We start from the raw sequence: 26,126 nt of genomic DNA, 5'->3' as shown, positions 1-26,126 counted from the left end.
AACATTGCGCTTTGATTTCTTTTAGCGAAGGCATATTCATGAATAGGCCACCATCTGATAATGATGACATTAAATCACCTATTCAATGCTGATTAATGAAACGTCATCACCTCCCATAACTAAATGTTCTCGGTGATATGTGAAATTGGGTACTCCAAGCATTAGGCCATATTGGTTTGCTGATTGTTCAGCTTGACATTATTCAACATGAAGTGAAGACAGAAAACACATTGCTGCGAAATTAGTTTATTATCACGGAAAAAAGATGGAGTGAAGCATCCAGTGGAAATGTGGAGACATCCACTGAAATATAAAAAATTGAATTATATTCTATACTAGCTTCAGGGTTGTGCTGCAATGATGACGACAAACAGATTTGTATATATTACTTCTATAATAGACATTCTGGGCAAGACGTATATTGCTGCACATATATTTGAATAGCCACAAAGAACAAAGAAAATTTGTTTCCAGAAATGTGAAAAACGTAAACATCCAGAGAATGTGAAATTGTTCCCAAATTAAACCTTCGGATTGAGAAGCAGCTAATTTTACTGTTAATGATAGTTATAGCTATACAATGGTAGTTATGTCCACTATACCAACAGTTTCGCTTATGAATTGATGAAACAAGTCAGAAATGAAATCATCAAACTTGTTCTGATGATAATATATGCATCAAAACAATCGTATGTACCACGAGACTGATAATGTTGTGCATCTATTTTTAGCTTGACTGTGATGAAAGGGCTCGAAATCATGTGACGGTAACATGATCTCACCTGATCGACTCATATCGCTGAGCGAGGCAATATCACTATAAAATTACCAAGACATGGTCATTTGACCTATCCATGTCGTCAAAGGTAAGGTTTAATTTTAATGTATTCGGATCGTTACAAGTCACGTAATCAGAAATACTTATTAGGGTCTCGAAAACCCATATTATGAGGAAACATCATAATTCCTTGTTTCACACAATTTGAGTGGTCTGAATATTTGAGCTGATGCATTGATACAAGTATTTCTAGATACTGTTTTGAAACAGAAACATGTTCCATCCAACTTGCGAAGGAATGATGGCTTCCAAATTATGTAAATATTACAACCTATTTATGAAAGGCTTACCTGTATTAACCTGAACAGCAGGTATACGATCCCACAAACTCTGGAACTTGAAGATTGTCACATTCCTCGACCAGCGTCCCAGTACCACACAGTGAATCCACTAGGTCGTTGCGGACACATCGTTGTGTACATGCGGTTACTGTGAATCAATATGAGAAATTGGCCATCACAGTTTAACAATGATCACTCTCATTGTAAAAAGTTGCAACCCCTCAAAGGAACTATAAATACCAGACTACAATGCTTGATAAGTGGAATAAAACAGAAAATGAGAATGATGTCAGATCCCTCTACATCGAAGTAATCCAAATGATCGGTCATTTTATATATATATTTTTTAAATGCCTAAGCTATTAATATTGTTACATAACGTAATCGACGACTGACCAAGCATAAACACGCCAAAGTTTTAAAGAATTCATGCCATTACACATTGTAAAGCTCTAAATGTAAAAACTGTGTAGCAAACAGACCAAAAATACACACAGAAAGTTTTGTCCGCGACTTCTGGCAGAGTTGGTCCAGACGGAGTGGTCGGTGGGATTGTAGGCGGCTCGGTTGTAGGGGCGTTGGTTGTAGCCTCAGTGGTCGGTGGGGTTGTAGGCAGCTCGGTTGTAGGGGCGTCGGTTGTAGCCGCAGTGGTCGGTGGTGTTGTTGGCGGCTCGGTCGTAGGTACCTCTGTTGTCGTTGTCGTTGGTTCAGGTGTTGTCATTGGCTCTGTCACTGGATCGACTTGACAGCAGTTAGAATAGAAGTTTTCAGTCAGTTTACACATAAATCTAATGTAGTATCTGCGGAGGTAACTGGAGCTTTTGCAATACCTGTCGTATCCTTTACACGTTAAACTAGCCCATCTTCGAGGCATTCGAGACATTGCCTGTTTGCACAAGGGGCTCCTATCATCGCTTGACTCACAGCGCTCATTGACTTTTCTGGCAAACCGACACACCAAATTTGTAGCCCAAAATCTGGTGTATCTGCTACTACAGAACTTAGAGACGGCAGCTGTTATGTCAGAGCATTGAATCTTCTTCAGGGCCGCCCGGAAAGTTCTCTGATCCTTCCTGCATCCGCTTCTGACAACCAGAACAATGCCTCTGGCATACCACTGTCTTCTCCAGTAGGTGTTGGAACACTCCGAATAGCTGCTGGCTACTCCGTACAACTCTTGGATGTCATCATCACCTACCTGCCTCGAGGAGGAAAGTGGGACTGAACACGCCAACAGCAGCAGAACAACCACGAGATACGTCATCTTGGATCCGAGGAACAGGCGGTGATGTGATCCCGTCAACTCTTTCTTATATAGGCCTGTCCTGCAATAGATCTGTCTTATTGCAGCTGTCAATACAGGCGATGGTAAACAATCACGTGTCAGTAGGGCAGTAATTGGGCACGAACTTAGGTTACCTTACTATCACATATGGTCAGTTTCTGTAGATCAGTAGGGGTGAGAAAAGCGTTTAGCCTTGTGTAGTCATGTATTGACGTCAGTGATTAACTACTTATTTGGGATAGAGTGTCGGGGAACCTTTGCTTTGTTACAAAAGTGTGAGAAATGTATGAAATTGACTTTGCCTGCCATAGTTAAAACAGGTTTCCTGAATCATAATTATATTTTTCTATAGGCGCTGACCGAACCACTTTATATATATCTGTTCCGGCCATAGTTGAAGTCACGCACGAGCATGGTTACAATAGACCACTTGTAAAATAATTGATCGTTATCGTAAAGCCTCAATTACCCTGAATTTTATCTATGTCTTGACAAGAGATGTGGACTTCTAACTTCAGATGTGATCACCTGGAAATGGAAACATATACGAAAGCGACTGGAAAGAAACTGAAAACTATTTATTCGGTGATGGAGGTTCAAAGTAAATGTTGACAATATTCATATTGATATCTCTTCTTGTAAGATGTGATACATTGAATTAGGACACAGGTAAGGTACTTGTTATGTTTCATCAAGACAAAGGTGAGGTGATTTCAGTTTCCTGAATGAACAGGGTGGTTTGTGGACACGGCTTCTGATCACAAAACACCTGTCCTTATAATGTAACTCAATCACAAATAAGCACATCTGTTTACGGACACCAAGTTTCACAGTAATCTTTAAAGCTACATCTATCCTTGTGAGACGATTAACAGTTGTATTGTGTCAGAAGACACATCAGGTGCCTGTCTTATTGTATCAGGGCACACGTAAGGTTAGTGTCTTATTGCAACGGAACACAGAGAAGTTGGGTATACGTAGCTTTTGTATAATGAGACAGGTGAGGTATCTGTCTTATTGAATCAGAACACATGTATCATGAGAAAGACCTAATGTATGACCTGATGCTAGCTTCATATCTTTGTCCCGTCCTTCTTCATGTGCCGCCGCTTCTCGGCCTAGAATGCACGGAAAAGGTCGGCCAACACAGAAACCGGAAAAGTAATCTAGTCTACGGATATTTTTCTCTTCTCCGATGACCGATCGATAACATAGGTTGACAAGTTGTTTTTTTTATAATTAAAGTCGCTTTCCTTACCTGTTTATGTCTTATTTATTTGAAAACTAGGTTCCTTTTATTATTTATCATTCGCAAGCCGCTAAGTGCTAGATTACTGTCATTTCCGACAAGGCACCAAAGTCAATATTGCTAAAAATACAATTGAGAGATACTCATTCCCTATCCAAATCATTGTAAGGATAATCCATTTTGTTTCATGTAGCAGACGACATCAAACACCAGAACCAAAGCGTAGATATATTATAAAGTCAGATAAAACGTTACAAGACCAAGCAAAATACTAAATTTTGTTGCTGATAAATGCAGGGATTTTATAGATAGAAAAACGATTTAGTTGTAAACACCGATCGAGAGTTCGGGAAAACACCGGAAAGAAGTTCCGGCAAATGTTCACACTATCGATTTCACAGGTATACCTTCATAATATATACGTCTGCACATAGATATCGTCTTCATACATACATGTACACGTGTAAACCGTTCTGACACATACATATACACATATATACATGTATAACGTATGTATTAACGTTGGTAACCATATTTTGTTCCAAGCACCTACGGTATTCGGTAATAACATCAACAGTTTAAATCATAAGTCCCAAGCACGAGAATCTGATGGCACACAAGTTCAGTAGCGTGTTTGGCCACCATGTGCGTTGACAACTGCCACACAACGCCTCCGCATGGACCTTGTGATGCTTGTGAACACATGATTGGGAAAACGGCGCCATTGTTGCTGCAAAATGATGCCAAGATCTTGCAAATTCTGGGGTTGTTTCTGGAGAGTGCGCAGACTTCTGTCAAGAGCATCCCAGACGTGTTCGATGGGATTGTGGTCTGGAGATCTTGACGGCCAGTCCATGACGTTGACTCCCACATTCTGAAGGAAATTCCTTGTCAAAATTGTTGTGTGGGGTCTGGCATTGGCATTGTCGTGTTGGAAGATCAAACCGGGTCCATGTGCTGCCATAAAAGGCAGGAGTTCTAGTGCCAGTACCTGGTCGCGGTAAGCAGCAGCGTTGAGGTTGCCACGGATGACAATAAGCCTGGAACGTGCACTGTCACAGAAATCACCCCACACCGTGACACTTCCGCCTCGAAATCTGTCAACTTCCTGTACACAACACTGGGCGTAACGTTCATGACGGCGCCTCCACGCCCTCGTCCTACCATCAGCAAATCGAAGATTAAATCGGGATTCATCACTGAAGACGACTTGATTCCAATTCCACTGAATCCATCATAAGTGTCGCTGTGCCAACAACTGACGTTGACGTCTGTGTAATTGAGTCAGAATCGGCCCGCAGTATGGCCGTGGTGCTTGAAGGTGAGCAGTTCTCAGACGGTTTCGAACAGTTTGCGCACTCAGTCTACCCCTAAACAGTTCATTTCTGGTTGATGTCGCCGTCAAATATCGGTTCCGGAGGTGACGTAAGACAATCTGACGATCCTCTGCATGTGCCGTCACACGTGGTCGACCTGGCCGAGGGCGATCAGCGGTGGTACCCGTTTGCTGTAGACGCGTCTGTAAATCATAAACAGTCCGTCGGCTACAACCCATCGTCCTTGCGACTTCAGCTACGGACGTTCCCGTCTGCAACATGCAGATGACACGTTCACGTTGCACATCTGAAAGGCTTGGCATGACAAATGGCCGTAAAGACTTTTGTTTTCTTGTGTTTTTCTTTTTTTTGTTAATGACCACTAACAAGTCTGGCTGAAAACACGTGCGGTATTATGGCCACGTGACCAGTTGCACTTGAAAAGCCACTTTTGCCACAAAAGTGCTGTTCACATGATTTTGATTGATTCATCTGCACAAAAACGGGTGTTATCTGAAGACAATACGTGGCTATTACTGTTTAAATACACAATAAGGGCCCACAGTGATAACTGGTCAAAATGATAAAATTTTAGGATTGTGAGGTTTTTAATTTGGTTCAGTATATATATACCGTTGTGACACATACATATAAAATATATGTGCCGCTCATGGTTATTGTATGATAAACAGCTCAAACTCGTCGTTTATTTCTTAAATAAAAGTTACAACATATCCATGTCCTCAACCAATTCTAATTTAAGATAAGTATCATATTGCAAAATGCGAGAAAGTTCATTTTTTTAACACCTGCTCTCATTTTATCTCATTCATCCCAACAAATTATGATTATTTTAGTATGTTTAGATTTGTGTTAGAAATCCAAACGGCTTGAGAGTCCTCGTTCATGATCTAAACGTGTTATGAATCAAATTTGTATCTATACTGTGACAAAAAAGAAACGCAAAAGTAGTAAAATCTTAAATGTGTTGCCGACATCCATACAGAATTAATAATGAGACCCTGGCGCCGAAATTCACCAACAGCACTTACAACATCACTTGTTTGGCTGTACAAAAACGTTTGGTTTGCATTTGCATGCCATCACATTCTCTGAGCAAGTGAACAGCAAAATCATGCTACGAACCGGCTTCAAACAGGAGAATCATCTTCAGCTGTAGCCAGGTGTTCTCACGTAGCACCAAGCACCATTACAAGACTGCGGAACCGTTATCAGACACACATGAACTTCCCAGATCCGGCCGACCACGTATCACTACCAGAATACAGGACAGATTCATAAGGCTACGTCATTTACGTGACAGAACCACCACAGACACAACTACGGCAATACCAGGATTGCGTAGGAGATCCGCCAAGACAGTGACGAATTGTTCATTGAAGGTATTCGCTCAGTTCGAGATGTCTTTTGGACAGACCTACATCGTCGACTGATGGCAAGGTCACAGAGTATGACCACAACAATTGTGCAGTAAGCTTAAATCATTTTCAAACGAGACAACGCCCGACCTCACACGGCAACACTGACAACATCCTTTTTTTAACAAAAAACCAACAACTTACTATTTCATTCTCTTCATTTCTCTTGTAATTTAATGGCTCACTCTTACCATGTTTTGACTGGATGTATGTTATCACATGTATGTGTGCGGCCTTTATCATGTATTGAATTTGTTTGGTGACTTTGATTTTCGCTCATTAGGGTTATCCATGTACTCACAGATATCATCACGTATTTATAATCGTTTTTGCCCCCTCAATACTTGCACATAGCTTGTTGTAAATCTTTCGTGACAGTTGGACAGCCTGTGTTCGGCGCTTTATTTTGACAGGTTTATCTTCCATATGTATGAAGTAATCAGTTTGGTAATTGTGGCTAGGTGTCCCAGACTATCATTTTCCCTGGCTGATCAGGAGAGATTATCCCCTACGAGGCCTGTGAGCTGGTATAGAAACTCTATGACAATCTTGTGTGTTCACCCCCAGACCTTGTTAGTTCGTTTACGGGTCGATTTGTTACTGGATGGTCATTCTGGTTGCGTTAGTAAGAGAATATAGGGCACCTTTTATTTAGTATTAATTTCCTCTCATTGTATTGAGCTGAACGTATTAGCTAGGGTTTTCAATACTCCGTTTTTCTAGTACTCCATGGATAACCAACCTTCTCATATTTTTCTACTTTATTTCAAGTGTCTTGTATTTTTGTGAATTTTAGAAAGAGTTGTTTTGGCTACTCGCAATTTATTACTGAAATATAGTGGCTTAGCTAAGCTGCTTGTGTGGGTGCTGTGATATTTGTAATCAGTGATCTTTGTCAGTTTAAATTGGGTTTATTTGATTCTTTATATTGTCACCCATTAATACAATTAGCTGTTGGTCATACACCTGTGAAGCTGTTACCTCGCTTTGATAATGGCGTTACTCTTGTTTTAATGACACCCCGGATCAATTTGGCACATATCACCGTGAAGAGTGTCATACAAGTGTGGTTGCCATATCTTGGCTTCGGCTATTCTCGAATTGTCTTATTGCTAAATCATATCTAGTTAAGCTTCTACAGAAACCATCATTTTGCGTTCTTGTTATTTTAAACCGACCATACAAATCTTTTCAGGCTAAAGTAAAATGTTGACAAATAATGTCTCCTATACTGGCTGGGCCGTTTTCCGTCGAGAAAAGGAGCAATAGTATTTGATTCAAGTATGAGTTTGTTAGAACATTTGTTCTGATTGATGTAAAGTGAACCATATTCCTGCCGAAAAGGTGTATGTCTGCGGATTTAAACCCAGTCTTAACTGGCCAAACCTTTCGTGTAATAGGTGTTGGGTATCGGACAATTGTCACATAAATGTATCTTTGTAAAGGCAGGACAAAGGGCTTTGTCGGTACGTTAAGGTGCATTAGAGATCAGATTGATTTGTAAGAGTGCAGACTTCATGCAGCTTGGTTGAATATTTGTTGATGATTTATACCAATGATTTGTTAGACAATTTTTCAAAAGATCTAACATTGCGCTTTGATTTCTTTTAGCGAAGGCATATTCATGAATAGGCCACCATCTGATAATGATGACATTAAATCACCTATTCAATGCTGATTAATGAAACGTCATCACCTCCCATAACTAAATGTTCTCGGTGATATGTGAAATTGGGTACTCCAAGCATTAGGCCATATTGGTTTGCTGATTGTTCAGCTTGACATTATTCAACATGAAGTGAAGACAGAAAACACATTGCTGCGAAATTAGTTTATTATCACGGAAAAAAGATGGAGTGAAGCATCCAGTGGAAATGTGGAGACATCCACTGAAATATAAAAAATTGAATTATATTCTATACTAGCTTCAGGGTTGTGCTGCAATGATGACGACAAACAGATTTGTATATATTACTTCTATAATAGACATTCTGGGCAAGACGTATATTGCTGCACATATATTTGAATAGCCACAAAGAACAAAGAAAATTTGTTTCCAGAAATGTGAAAAACGTAAACATCCAGAGAATGTGAAATTGTTCCCAAATTAAACCTTCGGATTGAGAAGCAGCTAATTTTACTGTTAATGATAGTTATAGCTATACAATGGTAGTTATGTCCACTATACCAACAGTTTCGCTTATGAATTGATGAAACAAGTCAGAAATGAAATCATCAAACTTGTTCTGATGATAATATATGCATCAAAACAATCGTATGTACCACGAGACTGATAATGTTGTGCATCTATTTTTAGCTTGACTGTGATGAAAGGGCTCGAAATCATGTGACGGTAACATGATCTCACCTGATCGACTCATATCGCTGAGCGAGGCAATATCACTATAAAATTACCAAGACATGGTCATTTGACCTATCCATGTCGTCAAAGGTAAGGTTTAATTTTAATGTATTCGGATCGTTACAAGTCACGTAATCAGAAATACTTATTAGGGTCTCGAAAACCCATATTATGAGGAAACATCATAATTCCTTGTTTCACACAATTTGAGTGGTCTGAATATTTGAGCTGATGCATTGATACAAGTATTTCTAGATACTGTTTTGAAACAGAAACATGTTCCATCCAACTTGCGAAGGAATGATGGCTTCCAAATTATGTAAATATTACAACCTATTTATGAAAGGCTTACCTGTATTAACCTGAACAGCAGGTATACGATCCCACAAACTCTGGAACTTGAAGATTGTCACATTCCTCGACCAGCGTCCCAGTACCACACAGTGAATCCACTAGGTCGTTGCGGACACATCGTTGTGTACATGCGGTTACTGTGAATCAATATGAGAAATTGGCCATCACAGTTTAACAATGATCACTCTCATTGTAAAAAGTTGCAACCCCTCAAAGGAACTATAAATACCAGACTACAATGCTTGATAAGTGGAATAAAACAGAAAATGAGAATGATGTCAGATCCCTCTACATCGAAGTAATCCAAATGATCGGTCATTTTATATATATATTTTTTAAATGCCTAAGCTATTAATATTGTTACATAACGTAATCGACGACTGACCAAGCATAAACACGCCAAAGTTTTAAAGAATTCATGCCATTACACATTGTAAAGCTCTAAATGTAAAAACTGTGTAGCAAACAGACCAAAAATACACACAGAAAGTTTTGTCCGCGACTTCTGGCAGAGTTGGTCCAGACGGAGTGGTCGGTGGGATTGTAGGCGGCTCGGTTGTAGGGGCGTTGGTTGTAGCCTCAGTGGTCGGTGGGGTTGTAGGCAGCTCGGTTGTAGGGGCGTCGGTTGTAGCCGCAGTGGTCGGTGGTGTTGTTGGCGGCTCGGTCGTAGGTACCTCTGTTGTCGTTGTCGTTGGTTCAGGTGTTGTCATTGGCTCTGTCACTGGATCGACTTGACAGCAGTTAGAATAGAAGTTTTCAGTCAGTTTACACATAAATCTAATGTAGTATCTGCGGAGGTAACTGGAGCTTTTGCAATACCTGTCGTATCCTTTACACGTTAAACTAGCCCATCTTCGAGGCATTCGAGACATTGCCTGTTTGCACAAGGGGCTCCTATCATCGCTTGACTCACAGCGCTCATTGACTTTTCTGGCAAACCGACACACCAAATTTGTAGCCCAAAATCTGGTGTATCTGCTACTACAGAACTTAGAGACGGCAGCTGTTATGTCAGAGCATTGAATCTTCTTCAGGGCCGCCCGGAAAGTTCTCTGATCCTTCCTGCATCCGCTTCTGACAACCAGAACAATGCCTCTGGCATACCACTGTCTTCTCCAGTAGGTGTTGGAACACTCCGAATAGCTGCTGGCTACTCCGTACAACTCTTGGATGTCATCATCACCTACCTGCCTCGAGGAGGAAAGTGGGACTGAACACGCCAACAGCAGCAGAACAACCACGAGATACGTCATCTTGGATCCGAGGAACAGGCGGTGATGTGATCCCGTCAACTCTTTCTAATATAGGCCTGTCCTGCAATAGATCTGTCTTATTGCAGCTGTCAATACAGGCGATGGTAAACAATCACGTGTCAGTAGGGCAGTAATTGGGCACGAACTTAGGTTACCTTACTATCACATATGGTCAGTTTCTGTAGATCAGTAGGGGTGAGAAAAGCGTTTAGCCTTGTGTAGTCATGTATTGACGTCAGTGATTAACTACTTATTTGGGATAGAGTGTCGGGGAACCTTTGCTTTGTTACAAAAGTGTGAGAAATGTATGAAATTGACTTTGCCTGCCATAGTTAAAACAGGTTTCCTGAATCATAATTATATTTTTCTATAGGCGCTGACCGAACCACTTTATATATATCTGTTCCGGCCATAGTTGAAGTCACGCACGAGCATGGTTACAATAGACCACTTGTAAAATAATTGATCGTTATCGTAAAGCCTCAATTACCCTGAATTTTATCTATGTCTTGACAAGAGATGTGGACTTCTAACTTCAGATGTGATCACCTGGAAATGGAAACATATACGAAAGCGACTGGAAAGAAACTGAAAACTATTTATTCGGTGATGGAGGTTCAAAGTAAATGTTGACAATATTCATATTGATATCTCTTCTTGTAAGATGTGATACATTGAATTAGGACACAGGTAAGGTACTTGTTATGTTTCATCAAGACAAAGGTGAGGTGATTTCAGTTTCCTGAATGAACAGGGTGGTTTGTGGACACGGCTTCTGATCACAAAACACCTGTCCTTATAATGTAACTCAATCACAAATAAGCACATCTGTTTACGGACACCAAGTTTCACAGTAATCTTTAAAGCTACATCTATCCTTGTGAGACGATTAACAGTTGTATTTTGTCAGAAGACACATCAGGTGCCTGTCTTATTGTATCAGGGCACACGTAAGGTGAGAGTCTTATTGCAACGGAACACAGAGAAGTTGGGTATACGTAGCTTTTGTATAATGAGACAGGTGAGGTATCTGTCTTATTGAATCAGAACACATGTATCATGAGAAAGACCTAATGTATGACCTGATGCTAGCTTCATATCTTTGTCCCGTCCTTCTTCATGTGCCGCCGCTTCTCGGCCTAGAATGCACGGAAAAGGTCGGCCAACACAGAAACCGGAAAAGTAATCTAGTCTACGGATATTTTTCTCGTCTCCGATGACCGATCGATAACATAGGTTGACAAGTTGTTTTTTTTATAATTAAAGTCGCTTTCCTTACCTGTTTATGTCTTATTTATTTGAAAACTAGGTTCCTTTTATTATTTATCATTCGCAAGCCGCTAAGTGCTAGATTACTGTCATTTCCGACAAGGCACCAAAGTCAATATTGCTAAAAATACAATTGAGAGATACTCATTCCCTATCCAAATCATTGTAAGGATAATCCATTTTGTTTCATGTAGCAGACGACATCAAACACCAGAACCAAAGCGTAGATATATTATAAAGTCAGATAAAACGTTACAAGACCAAGCAAAATACTAAATTTTGTTGCTGATAAATGCAGGGATTTTATAGATAGAAAAACGATTTAGTTGTAAACACCGATCGAGAGTTCGGGAAAACACCGGAAAGAAGTTCCGGCAAATGTTCACACTATCGATTTCACAGGTATACCTTCATAATATATACGTCTGCACATAGATATCGTCTTCATACATACATGTACACGTGTAAACCGTTCTGACACATACATATACACATATATACATGTATAACGTATGTATTAACGTTGGTAACCATATTTTGTTCCAAGCACCTACGGTATTCGGTAATAACATCAACAGTTTAAATCATAAGTCCCAAGCACGAGAATCTGATGGCACACAAGTTCAGTAGCGTGTTTGGCCACCATGTGCGTTGACAACTGCCACACAACGCCTCCGCATGGACCTTGTGATGCTTGTGAACACATGATTGGGAAAACGGCGCCATTGTTGCTGCAAAATGATGCCAAGATCTTGCAAATTCTGGGGTTGTTTCTGGAGAGTGCGCAGACTTCTGTCAAGAGCATCCCAGACGTGTTCGATGGGATTGTGGTCTGGAGATCTTGACGGCCAGTCCATGACGTTGACTCCCACATTCTGAAGGAAATTCCTTGTCAAAATTGTTGTGTGGGGTCTGGCATTGGCATTGTCGTGTTGGAAGATCAAACCGGGTCCATGTGCTGCCATAAAAGGCAGGAGTTCTAGTGCCAGTACCTGGTCGCGGTAAGCAGCAGCGTTGAGGTTGCCACGGATGACAATAAGCCTGGAACGTGCACTGTCACAGAAATCACCCCACACCATGACACTTCCGCCTCGAAATCTGTCAACTTCCTGTACACAACACTGGGCGTAACGTTCATGACGGCGCCTCCACGCCCTCGTCCTACCATCAGCAAATCGAAGATTAAATCGGGATTCATCACTGAAGACGACTTGATTCCAATTCCACTGAATCCATCATAAGTGTCGCTGTGCCAACAACTGACGTTGACGTCTGTGTAATTGAGTCAGAATCGGCCCGCAGTATGGCCGTGGTGCTTGAAGGTGAGCAGTTCTCAGACGGTTTCGAACAGTTTGCGCACTCAGTCTACCCCTAAACAGTTCATTTCTGGTTGATGTCGCCGTCAAATATCGGTTCCGGAGGTGACGTAAGACAATCTGACGATCCTCTGCATGTGCCGTCACACGTGGTCGACCTGGCCGAGGGCGATCAGCGGTGGTACCCGTTTGCTGTAGACGCGTCTGTAAATCATAAACAGTCCGTCGGCTACAACCCATCGTCCTTGCGACTTCAGCTACGGACGTTCCCGTCTGCAACATGCAGATGACACGTTCACGTTGCACATCTGAAAGGCTTGGCATGACAAATGGCCGTAAAGACTTTTGTTTTCTTGTGTTTTTCTTTTTTTTGTTAATGACCACTAACAAGTCTGGCTGAAAACACGTGCGGTATTATGGCCACGTGACCAGTTGCACGTGAAAAGCCACTTTTGCCACAAAAGTGCTGTTCACATGATTTTGATTGATTCATCTGCACAAAAACGGGTGTTATCTGAAGACAATACGTGGCTATTACTGTTTAAATACACAATAAGGGCCCACAGTGATAACTGGTCAAAATGATAAAATTTTAGGATTGTGAGGTTTTTAATTTGGTTCAGTATATATATACCGTTGTGACACATACATATAAAATATATGTGCCGCTCATGGTTATTGTATGATAAACAGCTCAAACTCGTCGTTTATTTCTTAAATAAAAGTTACAACATATCCATGTCCTCAACCAATTCTAATTTAAGATAAGTATCATATTGCAAAATGCGAGAAAGTTCATTTTTTTAACACCTGCTCTCATTTTATCTCATTCATCCCAACAAATTATGATTATTTTAGTATGTTTAGATTTGTGTTAGAAATCCAAACGGCTTGAGAGTCCTCGTTCATGATCTAAACGTGTTATGAATCAAATTTGTATCTATACTGTGACAAAAAAGAAACGCAAAAGTAGTAAAATCTTAAATGTGTTGCCGACATCCATACAGAATTAATAATGAGACCCTGGCGCCGAAATTCACCAACAGCACTTACAACATCACTTGTTTGGCTGTACAAAAACGTTTGGTTTGCATTTGCATGCCATCACATTCTCTGAGCAAGTGAACAGCAAAATCATGCTACGAACCGGCTTCAAACAGGAGAATCATCTTCAGCTGTAGCCAGGTGTTCTCACGTAGCACCAAGCACCATTACAAGACTGCGGAACCGTTATCAGACACACATGAACTTCCCAGATCCGGCCGACCACGTATCACTACCAGAATACAGGACAGATTCATAAGGCTACGTCATTTACGTGACAGAACCACCACAGACACAACTACGGCAATACCAGGATTGCGTAGGAGATCCGCCAAGACAGTGACGAATTGTTCATTGAAGGTATTCGCTCAGTTCGAGATGTCTTTTGGACAGACCTACATCGTCGACTGATGGCAAGGTCACAGAGTATGACCACAACAATTGTGCAGTAAGCTTAAATCATTTTCAAACGAGACAACGCCCGACCTCACACGGCAACACTGACAACATCCTTTTTTTAACAAAAAACCAACAACTGACTATTTCATTCTCTTCATTTCTCTTGTAATTTAATGGCTCACTCTTACCATGTTTTGACTGGATGTATGTTATCACATGTATGTGTGCGGCCTTTATCATGTATTGAATTTGTTTGGTGACTTTGATTTTCGCTCATTAGGGTTATCCATGTACTCACAGATATCATCACGTATTTATAATCGTTTTTGCCCCCTCAATACTTGCACATAGCTTGTTGTAAATCTTTCGTGACAGTTGGACAGCCTGTGTTCGGCGCTTTATTTTGACAGGTTTATCTTCCATATGTATGAAGTAATCAGTTTGGTAATTGTGGCTAGGTGTCCCAGACTATCATTTTCCCTGGCTGATCAGGAGAGATTATCCCCTACGAGGCCTGTGAGCTGGTATAGAAACTCTATGACAATCTTGTGTGTTCACCCCCAGACCTTGTTAGTTCGTTTACGGGTCGATTTGTTACTGGATGGTCATTCTGGTTGCGTTAGTAAGAGAATATAGGGCACCTTTTATTTAGTATTAATTTCCCTTCATTGTATTGAGCTGAACGTATTAGCTAGGGTTTTCAATACTCCGTTTTTCTAGTACTCCATGGATAACCAACCTTCTCATATTTTTCTACTTTATTTCAAGTGTCTTGTATTTTTGTGAATTTTAGAAAGAGTTGTTTTGGCTACTCGCAATTTATTACTGTAATATAGTGGCTTAGCTAAGCTGCTTGTGTGAGTGCTGTGATATTTGTAATCAGTGATCTTTGTCAGTTTAAATTGGGTTTATTTGATTCTTTATATTGTCACCCATTAATACAATTAGCTGTTGGTCATACACCTGTGAAGCTGTTACCTCGCTTTGATAATGGCGTTACTCTTGTTTTAATGACACCCCGGATCAATTTGGCACATATCACCGTGAAGAGTGTCATACAAGTGTGGTTGCCATATCTTGGCTTCGGCTATTCTCGAATTGTCTTATTGCTAAATCATATCTAGTTAAGCTTCTACAGAAACCATCATTTTGCGTTCTTGTTATTTTAAACCGACCATACAAATCTTTTCAGGCTAAAGTAAAATGTTGACAAATAATGTCTCCTATACTGGCTGGGCCGTTTTCCGTCGAGAAAAGGAGCAATAGTATTTGATTCAAGTATGAGTTTGTTAGAACATTTGTTCTGATTGATGTAAAGTGAACCATATTCCTGCCGAAAAGGTGTATGTCTGCGGATTTAAACCCAGTCTTAACTGGCCTAACCTTTCGTGTAATAGGTGTTGGGTATCGGACAATTGTCACATAAATGTATCTTTGTAAAGGCAGGACAAAGGGCTTTGTCGGTACCTTAAGGTGCATTAGAGATCAGATTGATTTGTAAGAGTGCAGACTTCATGCCGCTTGGTTGAATATTTGTTGATGATTTATACCAATGATTTGTTAGACAATTTTTCAAAAGATCTAACATTGCGCTTTGATATCTTTTAGCGAAGGCATATTCATGAATAGGCCACCATCTGATAATGATGACATTAAATCACCTATTCAATGCTGATTAATGAAACGTCATCACCTCCCATAACTAAATGTTCTCGGTGATATGTGAAATTGGGTACTCCAAGCATTAGGCCATATTGGTTTGCTGATTGTTCAGCTTGACATTATTCAACATGAAGTGAAGACAGAAAACACATTGCTGCGAAATTAGTTTATTATCACGGAAAAAAGATGGAGTGAAGCATCCAGTGGAAATGTGGAGACATCCACTGAAATATAGAAAATTGAATTATATTCTATACTAGCTTCAGGGTTGTGCTGCAATGATGACGACAAACAGATTTGTATATATTACTTCTATAATAGACATTCTGGGCAAGACGTATATTGCTGCACATATATTTGAATAGCCACAAAGAACAAAGAAAATTTGTTTCCAGAAATGTGAAAAACGTAAACATCCAGAGAATGTGAAATTGTTCCCAAATTAAACCTTCGGATTGAGAAGCAGCTAATTTTACTGTTAATGATAGTTATAGCTATACAATGGTTGTTATGTCCACTATACCAACAGTTTCGCATATGAATTGATGAAACAAGTCAGAAATGAAATCATCAAACTTGTTCTGATGATAATATATGCATCAAAACAATCGTATGTACCACGAGACTGATAATGTTGTGCATCTATTTTTAGCTTGACTGTGATGAAAGGGCTCGAAATCATGTGACGGTAACATGATCTCTCCTGATCGACTCATATCGCTGAGCGAGGCAATATCACTATAAAATTACCAAGACATGGTCATTTGACCTATCCATGTCGTCAAAGGTAAGGTTTAATTTTAATGTATTCGGATCGTTACAAGTCACGTAATCAGAAATACTTATTAGGGTCTCGAAAACCCATATTATGAGGAAACATCATAATTCCTTGTTTCACACAATTTGAGTGGTCTGAATATTTGAGCTGATGCATTGATACAAGTATTTCTAGATACTGTTTTGAAACAGTAACATGTTCCATCCAACTTACGAAGGAATGATGGCTTCCGAATTATGTAAATATTACAACCTATTTATGAAAGGCTTACCTTTATTAACCTGAACAGCAGGTATACGATCCCACAAACTCTGGAACTTGAAGATTGTCACATTCCTCGACCAGCGTCCCAGTACCACACAGTGAATCCACTAGGTCGTTGCGGACACATCGTTGTGTACATGCGGTTACTGTGAATCAATATGAGAAATTGGCCATCACAGTTTAACAATGATCACTCTCATTGTAAAAAGTTGCAACCCCTCAAAGGAACTATAAATACCAGACTACAATGCTTGATAAGTGGAATAAAACAGAAAATGAGAATGATGTCAGATCCCTCTACATCGAAGTAATCCAAATGATCGGTCATTTTATATATATATTTTTTAAATGCCTAAGCTATTAATATTGTTACATAACGTTATCGACGACTGACCAAGCATAAACACGCCAAAGTTTTAAAGAATTCATGCCATTACACATTGTAAAGCTCTAAATGTAAAGTCTGTGTAGCAAACAGACCAAAAATACACACAGAAAGTTTTGTCCGCGACTTCTGGCAGAGTTGGTCCAGACGGAGTGGTCGGTGGGATTGTAGGCGGCTCGGTTGTAGGGGCGTTGGTTGTAGCCTCAGTGGTCGGTGGGGTTGTAGGCAGCTCGGTTGTAGGGGCGTCGGTTGTAGCCGCAGTGGTCGGTGGTTTTGTTGGCGGCTCGGTCGTAGGTACCTCTGTTGTCGTTGTCGTTGGTTCAGGTGTTGTGATTGGCTCTGTCACTGGATCGACTTGACAGCAGTTAGAATAGAAGTTTTCAGTCAGTTTACACATAAATCTAATGTAGTATCTGCGGAGGTAACTGGAGCTTTTGCAATACCTGTCGTATCCTTTACACGTTAAACTAGCCCATCTTCGAGGCATTCGAGACATTGCCTGTTTGCACAAGGGGCTCCTATCATCGCTTGACTCACAGCGCTCATTGACTTTTCTGGCAAACCGACACACCAAATTTGTAGCCCAAAATCTGGTGTATCTGCTACCACAGAACTTAGAGACGGCAGCCGTTATGTCAGAGCATTGAATCTTCTTCAGGGCCGCCCGGAAAGTTCTCTGATCCTTCCTGCATCCGCTTCTGACAACCAGAACAATGCCTCTGGCATACCACAGTCTTCTCCAGTAGGTGTTGGAACACTCCGAATAGCTGCTGGCTACTCCGTACAACTCTTGGATGTCATCATCACCTACCTGCCTCGAGGAGGAAAGTGGGACTGAGCACGCCAACAGCAGCAGAACAACCACGAGATACGTCATCTTGGATCCGAGGAACAGGCGGTGATGTGATCCCGTCAACTCTTTCTTATATAGGCCTGTCCTGCAATAGATCTGTCTTATTGCAGCTGTCGTTCAGGCGATGGTAAACAATCACGTGTCAGTAGGGCAGTAATTGGGCACGAACTTAGGTTACCTTACTATCACATATGGTCAGTTTCTGTAGATCAGTAGGGGTGAGAAAAGCGTTTAGCCTTGTGTAGTCATGTATTGACGTCAGTGATTAACTACTTATTTGGGATAGAGTGTCGGGGAACCTTTGCTTTGTTACAAAAGTGAGAGAAATGTATGAAATTGACTTTGCCTGCCATAGTTAAAACAGGTTTCCTGAATCATAATTATATTTTTCTTATAGGCGCTGACCGAACCACTTTATATATATCTGTTCCGGCCATAGTTGAAGTCACGCACGAGCATGGTTACAATAGACCACTTGTAAAATAATTGATCGTTATCGTAAAGCCTCAATTACCCTGAATTTTATCTATGTCTTGACAAGAGATGTGGACTTCTAACTTCAGATGTGATCACCTGGAAATGGAAACATATACGAAAGCGACTGGAAAGAAACTGAAAACTATTTATTCGGTGATGGAGGTTCAAAGTAAATGTTGACAATATTCATATTCATATCTCTTCTTGTAAGATGTGATACATTGAATTAGGACACAGGTAAGGTACTTGTTATGTTTCATCAAGACAAAGGTGAGGTGATTTCAGTTTCCTGAATGAACAGGGTGGTTTGTGGACACGGCTTCTGATCACAAAACACCTGTCCTTATAATGTAACTCAATCACAAATAAGCATATCTGTTTACGGACACCAAGTTTCACAGTAATCTTTAAAGCTACATCTTTCCTTGTGAGACGATTCACAGTTGTATTGTGTCAGAAGACACATCAGGTGCCTGTCTTATTGTATCAGGGCACACGTAAGGTGAGTGTCTTATTGCAACGGAACACAGAAGTTGGGTATACGTAGCTTTTGTATAATGAGACAGGTGAGGTATCTGTCTTATTGAATCAGAACACATGTATCACGAGAAAGACCTACTGAATGATCTGATGCTAGCTTCATATCTTTGCCCCGTCCTTCTTCATGTGCCGCCGCTTCGAATTCTCGGCCTACAATGCACGGAAAAGGTCGGCCAACACAGAAACCGGAAAAGTAATCCAGTCTACGGATATTTTTCTCGTCTCCGATGACCGATCGATAACATAGGTTGACAAGTTTTTTTTTATAATTTAAGTCGCTTTCCTTACCTGTTTATGTCTTATTTATTTGAAAACTAGGTTCCTTTTATTATTTATCATTCGCAAGCCGCTAAGTGCTAGATTACTGTCCTTTCCGACAAGGCACCAAAGTCAATATCGCTAAAAATACAATTGAGAGATACTCTGTCCCTATCCAAATCATTGTAAGGATAATCCATTTTGTTTCATGTAGCAGACGACATCAAACACCAGAACCAAAGCGTTGATATATTATAAAGTCAGATAAAACGTTACAAGACCAAGCAAAATACTAAATTTTGTTGCTGATAAATGCAGGGATTTTATATATAACAAAACGATTTAGTTGTAAACACCGATCGAGAGTTCGGGAAAACACCGGAAAGAAGTTCCGGCAAATGTTCACACTATCGATTTCACAGGTATACCTTCATAATATATACGTCTGCACATAGATATCGTCTTCATACATACATGTACACGTGTAAACCGTTCTGACACATACATGTACATATACACATATATACATGTATAACGTCATCATATGTACATGTACGTACAAATACAGTCATGATGCATACTTGTAGACACACATACAGTCATGATAGATACATGTACACATGTATGACGTTTTGATGCATACATGTTCACGTGTATCCTTTCATGATGAATACTTGTGCACACACATGCCGTCATGATACCCTTTTACATGTATACACATATATATGTTTCAATCTCGTACAAGCGTATAATTTCATGTTCCATACCAGTACACGTAAATTCGTAATATAGTTGGACAGCCTGTGTTCGGCGCTTTATTTTGACAGGTATATCTTCCATATGTATGAAGTAATCAGTTTGCTAATCGTGGCTAGGTGTCCCAGACTATCATTTTCCCTGGCTGATCAGGAGAGATTATCCCCTACGAGGCCTGTGAGCTGGTATAGAAACTCTATGACAATCTTGTGTGTTCACCCCCAGACCTTGTTAGTTCGTTTACGGGTCGATTTGTTACTGGATGGTCATTCTGGTTGCGTTAGTAAGAGAATATGGGGCACCTTTTATTTAGTATTAATTTCCCTTCATTGTATTGAGCTGAACGTATTAGCTAGGGTTTTCAATACTCCGTTTTTCTAGTACTCCATGGATAACCAACCTTCTCATATTTTTCTACTTTATTTCAAGTGTCTTGTATTTTTGTGAATTTTAGAAAGAGTTGTTTTGGCTACTCGCAATTTATTACTGTAATATAGTGGCTTAGCTAAGCTGCTTGTGTGAGTGCTGTGATATTTGTAATCAGTGATCTTTGTCAGTTTAAATTGGGTTTATTTGATTCTTTATATTGTCACCCATTAATACAATTAGCTGTTGGTCATACACCTGTGAAGCTGTTACCTCGCTTTGATAATGGCGTTACTCTTGTTTTAATGACACCCCGGATCAATTTGGCACATATCACCGTGAAGAGTGTCATAAAAGTGTGGTTGCCATATCTTGGCTTCGGCTATTCTCGAATTGTCTTATTGCTAAATCATATCTAGTTAAGCTTCTACAGAAACCATCATTTTGCGTTCTTGTTATTTTAAACCGACCATACAAATCTTTTCAGGCTAAAGTAAAATGTTGACAAATAATGTCTCCTATACTGGCTGGGCCGTTTTCCGTCGAGAAAAGGAGCAATAGTATTTGATTCAAGTATGAGTTTGTTAGAACATTTGTTCTGATTGATGTAAAGTGAACCATATTCCTGCCGAAAAGGTGTATGTCTGCGGATTTAAACCCAGTCTTAACTGGCCTAACCTTTCGTGTAATAGGTGTTGGGTATCGGACAATTGTCACATAAATGTATCTTTGTAAAGGCAGGACAAAGGGCTTTGTCGGTACCTTAAGGTGCATTAGAGATCAGATTGATTTGTAAGAGTGCAGACTTCATGCCGCTTGGTTGAATATTTGTTGATGATTTATACCAATGATTTGTTAGACAATTTTTCAAAAGATCTAACATTGCGCTTTGATATCTTTTAGCGAAGGCATATTCATGAATAGGCCACCATCTGATAATGATGACATTAAATCACCTATTCAATGCTGATTAATGAAACGTCATCACCTCCCATAACTAAATGTTCTCGGTGATATGTGAAATTGGGTACTCCAAGCATTAGGCCATATTGGTTTGCTGATTGTTCAGCTTGACATTATTCAACATGAAGTGAAGACAGAAAACACATTGCTGCGAAATTAGTTTATTATCACGGAAAAAAGATGGAGTGAAGCATCCAGTGGAAATGTGGAGACATCCACTGAAATATAGAAAATTGAATTATATTCTATACTAGCTTCAGGGTTGTGCTGCAATGATGACGACAAACAGATTTGTATATATTACTTCTATAATAGACATTCTGGGCAAGACGTATATTGCTGCACATATATTTGAATAGCCACAAAGAACAAAGAAAATTTGTTTCCAGAAATGTGAAAAACGTAAACATCCAGAGAATGTGAAATTGTTCCCAAATTAAACCTTCGGATTGAGAAGCAGCTAATTTTACTGTTAATGATAGTTATAGCTATACAATGGTAGTTATGTCCACTATACCAACAGTTTCGCTTATGAATTGATGAAACAAGTCAGAAATGAAATCATCAAACTTGTTCTGATGATAATATATGCATCAAAACAATCGTATGTACCACGAGACTGATAATGTTGTGCATCTATTTTTAGCTTGACTGTGATGAAAGGGCTCGAAATCATGTGACGGTAACATGATCTCACCTGATCGACTCATATCGCTGAGCGAGGCAATATCACTATAAAATTACCAAGACATGGTCATTTGACCTATCCATGTCGTCAAAGGTAAGGTTTAATTTTAATGTATTCGGATCGTTACAAGTCACGTAATCAGAAATACTTATTAGGGTCTCGAAAACCCATAATATGAGGAAACATCATAATTCCTTGTTTCACACAATTTGAGTGGTCTGAATATTTGAGCTGATACATTGATACAAGTATTTCTAGATACTGTTTTGAAACAGAAACATGTTCCATCCAATTTACGAAGGAATGATGGCTTCCGAATTATGTAAATCTTACAACTTATTTATGAAAGGCTTACCTGTATTAACCTGAACAGCAGGTATACGATCCCACAAACTCTGGAACTTGAAGATTGTCACATTCCTCGACCAGCGTCCCAGTACCACACAGTGAATCCACTAGGTCGTTGCGGACACATCGTTGTGTACATGCGGTTACTGTGAATCAATATGAGAAATTGGCCATCACAGTTTAACAATGATCACTCTCATTGTAAAAAGTTGCAACCCCTCAAAGGAACTATAAATACCAGACTACAATGCCTGATAAGTGGAATAAAACAGAAAATGAGAATGATGTCAGATCCCTCTACATCGAAGTAATCCAAATGATCGGTCATTTTATATATATATTTTTTAAATGCCTAAGCTATTAATATTGTTACATAACGTAATCGACGACTGACCAAGCATAAACACGCCAAAGTTTTAAAGAATTCATGCCATTACACATTGTAAAGCTCTAAATGTAAAGTCTGTGTAGCAAACAGACCAAAAATACACACAGAAAGTTTTGTCCGCGACTTCTGGCAGAGTTGGTCCAGACGGAGTGGTCGGTGGGATTGTAGGCGGCTCGGTTGTAGGGGCGTTGGTTGTAGCCTCAGTGGTCGGTGGGGTTGTAGGCAGCTCGGTTGTAGGGGCGTCGGTTGTAGCCGCAGTGGTCGGTGGTGTTGTTGGCGGCTCGGTTGTAGGTACCTCTGTTGTCGTTGTCGTTGGTTCAGGTGTTGTGATTGGCTCTGTCACTGGATCGACTTGACAGCAGTTAGAATAGAAGTTTTCAGTCAGTTTACACATAAATCTAATGTAGTATCTGCGGAGGTAACTGGAACTTTTGCAATACCTGTCGTATCCTTTACACGTTAAACTAGCCCATCTTCGAGGCATTCGAGACATTGCCTGTTTGCACAAGGGGCTCCTATCATCGCTTGACTCACAGCGCTCATTGACTTTTCTGGCAAACCGACACACCAAATTTGTAGCCCAAAATCTGGTGTATCTGCTACTACAGAACTTAGAGACGGCAGCTGTTATGTCAGAGCATTGAATCTTCTTCAGGGCCGCCCGGAAAGTTCTCTGATCCTTCCTGCATCCGCTTCTGACAACCAGAACAATGCCTCTGGCATACCACAGTCTTCTCCAGTAGGTGTTGGAACACTCCGAATAGCTGCTGGCTACTCCGTACAACTCTTGGATGTCATCATCACCTACCTGCCTCGAGGAGGAAAGTGGGACTGAGCACGCCAACAGCAGCAGAACAACCACGAGATACGTCATCTTGGATCCGAGGAACAGGCGGTGATGTGATCCCGTCAACTCTTTCTTATATAGGCCTGTCCTGCAATAGATCTGTCTTATTGCAGCTGTCGATACAGGCGATGGTAAACAATCACGTGTCAGTAGGGCAGTAATTGGGCACGAACTTAGGTTACCTTACTATCACATATGGTCAGTTTCTGTAGATCAGTAGGGGTGAGAAAAGCGTTTAGCCTTGTGTAGTCATGTATTGACGTCAGTGATTAACTACTTATTTGGGATAGAGTGTCGGGGAACCTTTGCTTTGTTACAAAAGTGAGAGAAATGTATGAAATTGACTTTGCCTGCCATAGTTAAAACAGGTTTCCTGAATCATAATTATATTTTTCTTATAGGCGCTGACCGAACCACTTTATATATATCTGTTCCGGCCATAGTTGAAGTCACGCACGAGCATGGTTACAATAGACCACTTGTAAAATAATTGATCGTTATCGTAAAGCCTCAATTACCCTGAATTTTATCTATGTCTTGACAAGAGATGTGGACTTCTAACTTCAGATGTGATCACCTGGAAATGGAAACATATACGAAAGCGACTGGAAAGAAACTGAAAACTATTTATTCGGTGATGGAGGTTCAAAGTAAATGTTGACAATATTCATATTGATATCTCTTCTTGTAAGATGTGATACATTGAATTAGGACACAGGTAAGGTACTTGTTATGTTTCATCAAGACAAAGGTGAGGTGATTTCAGTTTCCTGAATGAACAGGGTGGTTTGTGGACACGGCTTCTGATCACAAAACACCTGTCCTTATAATGTAACTCAATCACAAATAAGCATATCTGTTTACGGACACCAAGTTTCACAGTAATCTTTAAAGCTACATCTTTCCTTGTGAGACGATTCACAGTTGTATTGTGTCAGAAGACACATCAGGTGCCTGTCTTATTGTATCAGGGCACACGTAAGGTGAGTGTCTTATTGCAACGGAACACAGAAGTTTGGTATACGTAGCTTTTGTATAATGAGATAGGTGAGGTATCTGTCTTATTGAATCAGAACACATGTATCATGAGAAAGACCTACTGAATGATCTGATGCTAGCTTCATATCTTTGCCCCGTCCTTCTTCATGTGCCGCCGCTTCGAATTCTCGGCCTACAATGCACGGAAAAGGTCGGCCAACACAGAAACCGGAAAAGTAATCCAGTCTACGGATATTTTTCTCGTCTCCGATGACCGATCGATAACATAGGTTGACAAGGTTTTTTTTTATAATTTAAGTCGCTTTCCTTACCTGTTTATGTCTTATTTATTTGAAAACTAGGTTCCTTTTATTATTTATCATTCGCAAGCCGCTAAGTGCTAGATTACTGTCCTTTCCGACAAGGCACCAAAGTCAATATCGCTAAAAATACAATTGAGAGATACTCAGTCCCTATCCAAATCATTGTAAGGATAATCCATTTTGTTTCATGTAGCAGACGACATCAAACACCAGAACCAAAGCGTTGATATATTATAAAGTCAGATAAAACGTTACAAGACCAAGCAAAATACTAAATTTTGTTGCTGATAAATGCAGGGATTTTATATATAACAAAACGATTTAGTTGTAAACACCGATCGAGAGTTCGGGAAAACACCGGAAAGAAGTTCCGGCAAATGTTCACACTATCGATTTCACAGGTATACCTTCATAATATATACGTCTGCACATAGATATCGTCTTCATACATACATGTACACGTGTAAACCGTTCTGACACATACATGTACATATACACATATATACATGTATAACGTCATCATATGTACGTGTACGTACAAATACAGTCATGATGCATACTTGTAGACACACATACAGTCATGATAGATACATGTACACATATATGCCGTTTTGATGCATACATGTACACGTGTATCCTTTCATGATGAATACTTGTGCACACACATGCCGTCATGATACCTTTTTACATGTATATCCTTATGTTTCAATCTCGTACAAGCGTATAATTTCATGTTCCATACCAGTACACGTAAATTCGTGATATAGTTGGACAGCCTGTGTTCGGCGCTTTATTTTGACAGGTATATCTTCCATATGTATGAAGTAATCAGTTTGCTAATCGTGGC

General features: G+C 40.1%; 4 protein-coding genes across 4 annotated transcripts; all 4 read right to left on the bottom strand.

Moving 5' to 3' along the window:
- Positions 1-230: 230 nt before the first annotated feature.
- On the bottom strand, positions 231-2,416 carry LOC124123725. The gene is made up of 3 exons (XM_046486909.2): positions 1,615-2,416; positions 1,129-1,267; positions 231-303 (listed from the first exon to the last, which is right to left on the bottom strand). The coding sequence occupies exons 1-2, from the start codon at positions 2,381-2,383 to the stop codon at positions 1,134-1,136; spliced, it is 903 nt and encodes a 300-aa protein (XP_046342865.2). The 5' UTR covers positions 2,384-2,416; the 3' UTR covers positions 231-303; positions 1,129-1,133.
- A 5,808-nt stretch (positions 2,417-8,224) lies between these two features.
- LOC124123727 lies at positions 8,225-10,394 on the bottom strand. The gene is made up of 3 exons (XM_046486911.2): positions 9,609-10,394; positions 9,123-9,261; positions 8,225-8,297 (listed from the first exon to the last, which is right to left on the bottom strand). The coding sequence occupies exons 1-2, from the start codon at positions 10,375-10,377 to the stop codon at positions 9,128-9,130; spliced, it is 903 nt and encodes a 300-aa protein (XP_046342867.2). The 5' UTR covers positions 10,378-10,394; the 3' UTR covers positions 8,225-8,297; positions 9,123-9,127.
- Positions 10,395-16,225: 5,831 nt separating this feature from the next.
- On the bottom strand, positions 16,226-18,403 carry LOC124129720. Its single transcript, XM_046493117.2, has 3 exons — positions 17,603-18,403; positions 17,117-17,255; positions 16,226-16,291 (listed from the first exon to the last, which is right to left on the bottom strand). The coding sequence occupies exons 1-2, from the start codon at positions 18,369-18,371 to the stop codon at positions 17,122-17,124; spliced, it is 903 nt and encodes a 300-aa protein (XP_046349073.2). The 5' UTR covers positions 18,372-18,403; the 3' UTR covers positions 16,226-16,291; positions 17,117-17,121.
- A 3,449-nt stretch (positions 18,404-21,852) lies between these two features.
- LOC125371794 lies at positions 21,853-24,037 on the bottom strand. The gene is made up of 3 exons (XM_048380592.1): positions 23,237-24,037; positions 22,751-22,889; positions 21,853-21,925 (listed from the first exon to the last, which is right to left on the bottom strand). The coding sequence occupies exons 1-2, from the start codon at positions 24,003-24,005 to the stop codon at positions 22,756-22,758; spliced, it is 903 nt and encodes a 300-aa protein (XP_048236549.1). The 5' UTR covers positions 24,006-24,037; the 3' UTR covers positions 21,853-21,925; positions 22,751-22,755.
- Positions 24,038-26,126: the final 2,089 nt, after the last annotated feature.

Source organism: Haliotis rufescens, unplaced genomic scaffold, assembly GCF_023055435.1.
Source record: "Haliotis rufescens isolate VD_foot unplaced genomic scaffold, xgHalRufe1.0.p SCAF_31, whole genome shotgun sequence".
In the NCBI taxonomy this organism is placed as follows: domain Eukaryota; kingdom Metazoa; phylum Mollusca; class Gastropoda; order Lepetellida; family Haliotidae; genus Haliotis; species Haliotis rufescens.
Note: the sequence above shows the minus strand (reverse complement) of the source record. Positions and strands in the feature narration are given on the sequence as shown.

What these genes read in the sequence shown, in the direction of transcription:
- LOC124123725 (XM_046486909.2), bottom strand. Translation starts at nt 2,383, where the DNA reads ATGACGTATCTCGTGGTTGTTCTGCTGCTGTTGGCGTGTTCAGTCCCA. An exon ending in AGTCGCGGACAAAACTTTCT is followed by an intron (nt 1,268 to 1,614) that starts GTGTGTATTTTT and finishes ATTGATTCACAG; the next exon opens with TAACCGCATGTACACAACGA.
- LOC124123727 (XM_046486911.2), bottom strand. Translation starts at nt 10,377, where the DNA reads ATGACGTATCTCGTGGTTGTTCTGCTGCTGTTGGCGTGTTCAGTCCCA. An exon ending in AGTCGCGGACAAAACTTTCT is followed by an intron (nt 9,262 to 9,608) that starts GTGTGTATTTTT and finishes ATTGATTCACAG; the next exon opens with TAACCGCATGTACACAACGA.
- LOC124129720 (XM_046493117.2), bottom strand. Translation starts at nt 18,371, where the DNA reads ATGACGTATCTCGTGGTTGTTCTGCTGCTGTTGGCGTGCTCAGTCCCA. An exon ending in AGTCGCGGACAAAACTTTCT is followed by an intron (nt 17,256 to 17,602) that starts GTGTGTATTTTT and finishes ATTGATTCACAG; the next exon opens with TAACCGCATGTACACAACGA.
- LOC125371794 (XM_048380592.1), bottom strand. Translation starts at nt 24,005, where the DNA reads ATGACGTATCTCGTGGTTGTTCTGCTGCTGTTGGCGTGCTCAGTCCCA. An exon ending in AGTCGCGGACAAAACTTTCT is followed by an intron (nt 22,890 to 23,236) that starts GTGTGTATTTTT and finishes ATTGATTCACAG; the next exon opens with TAACCGCATGTACACAACGA.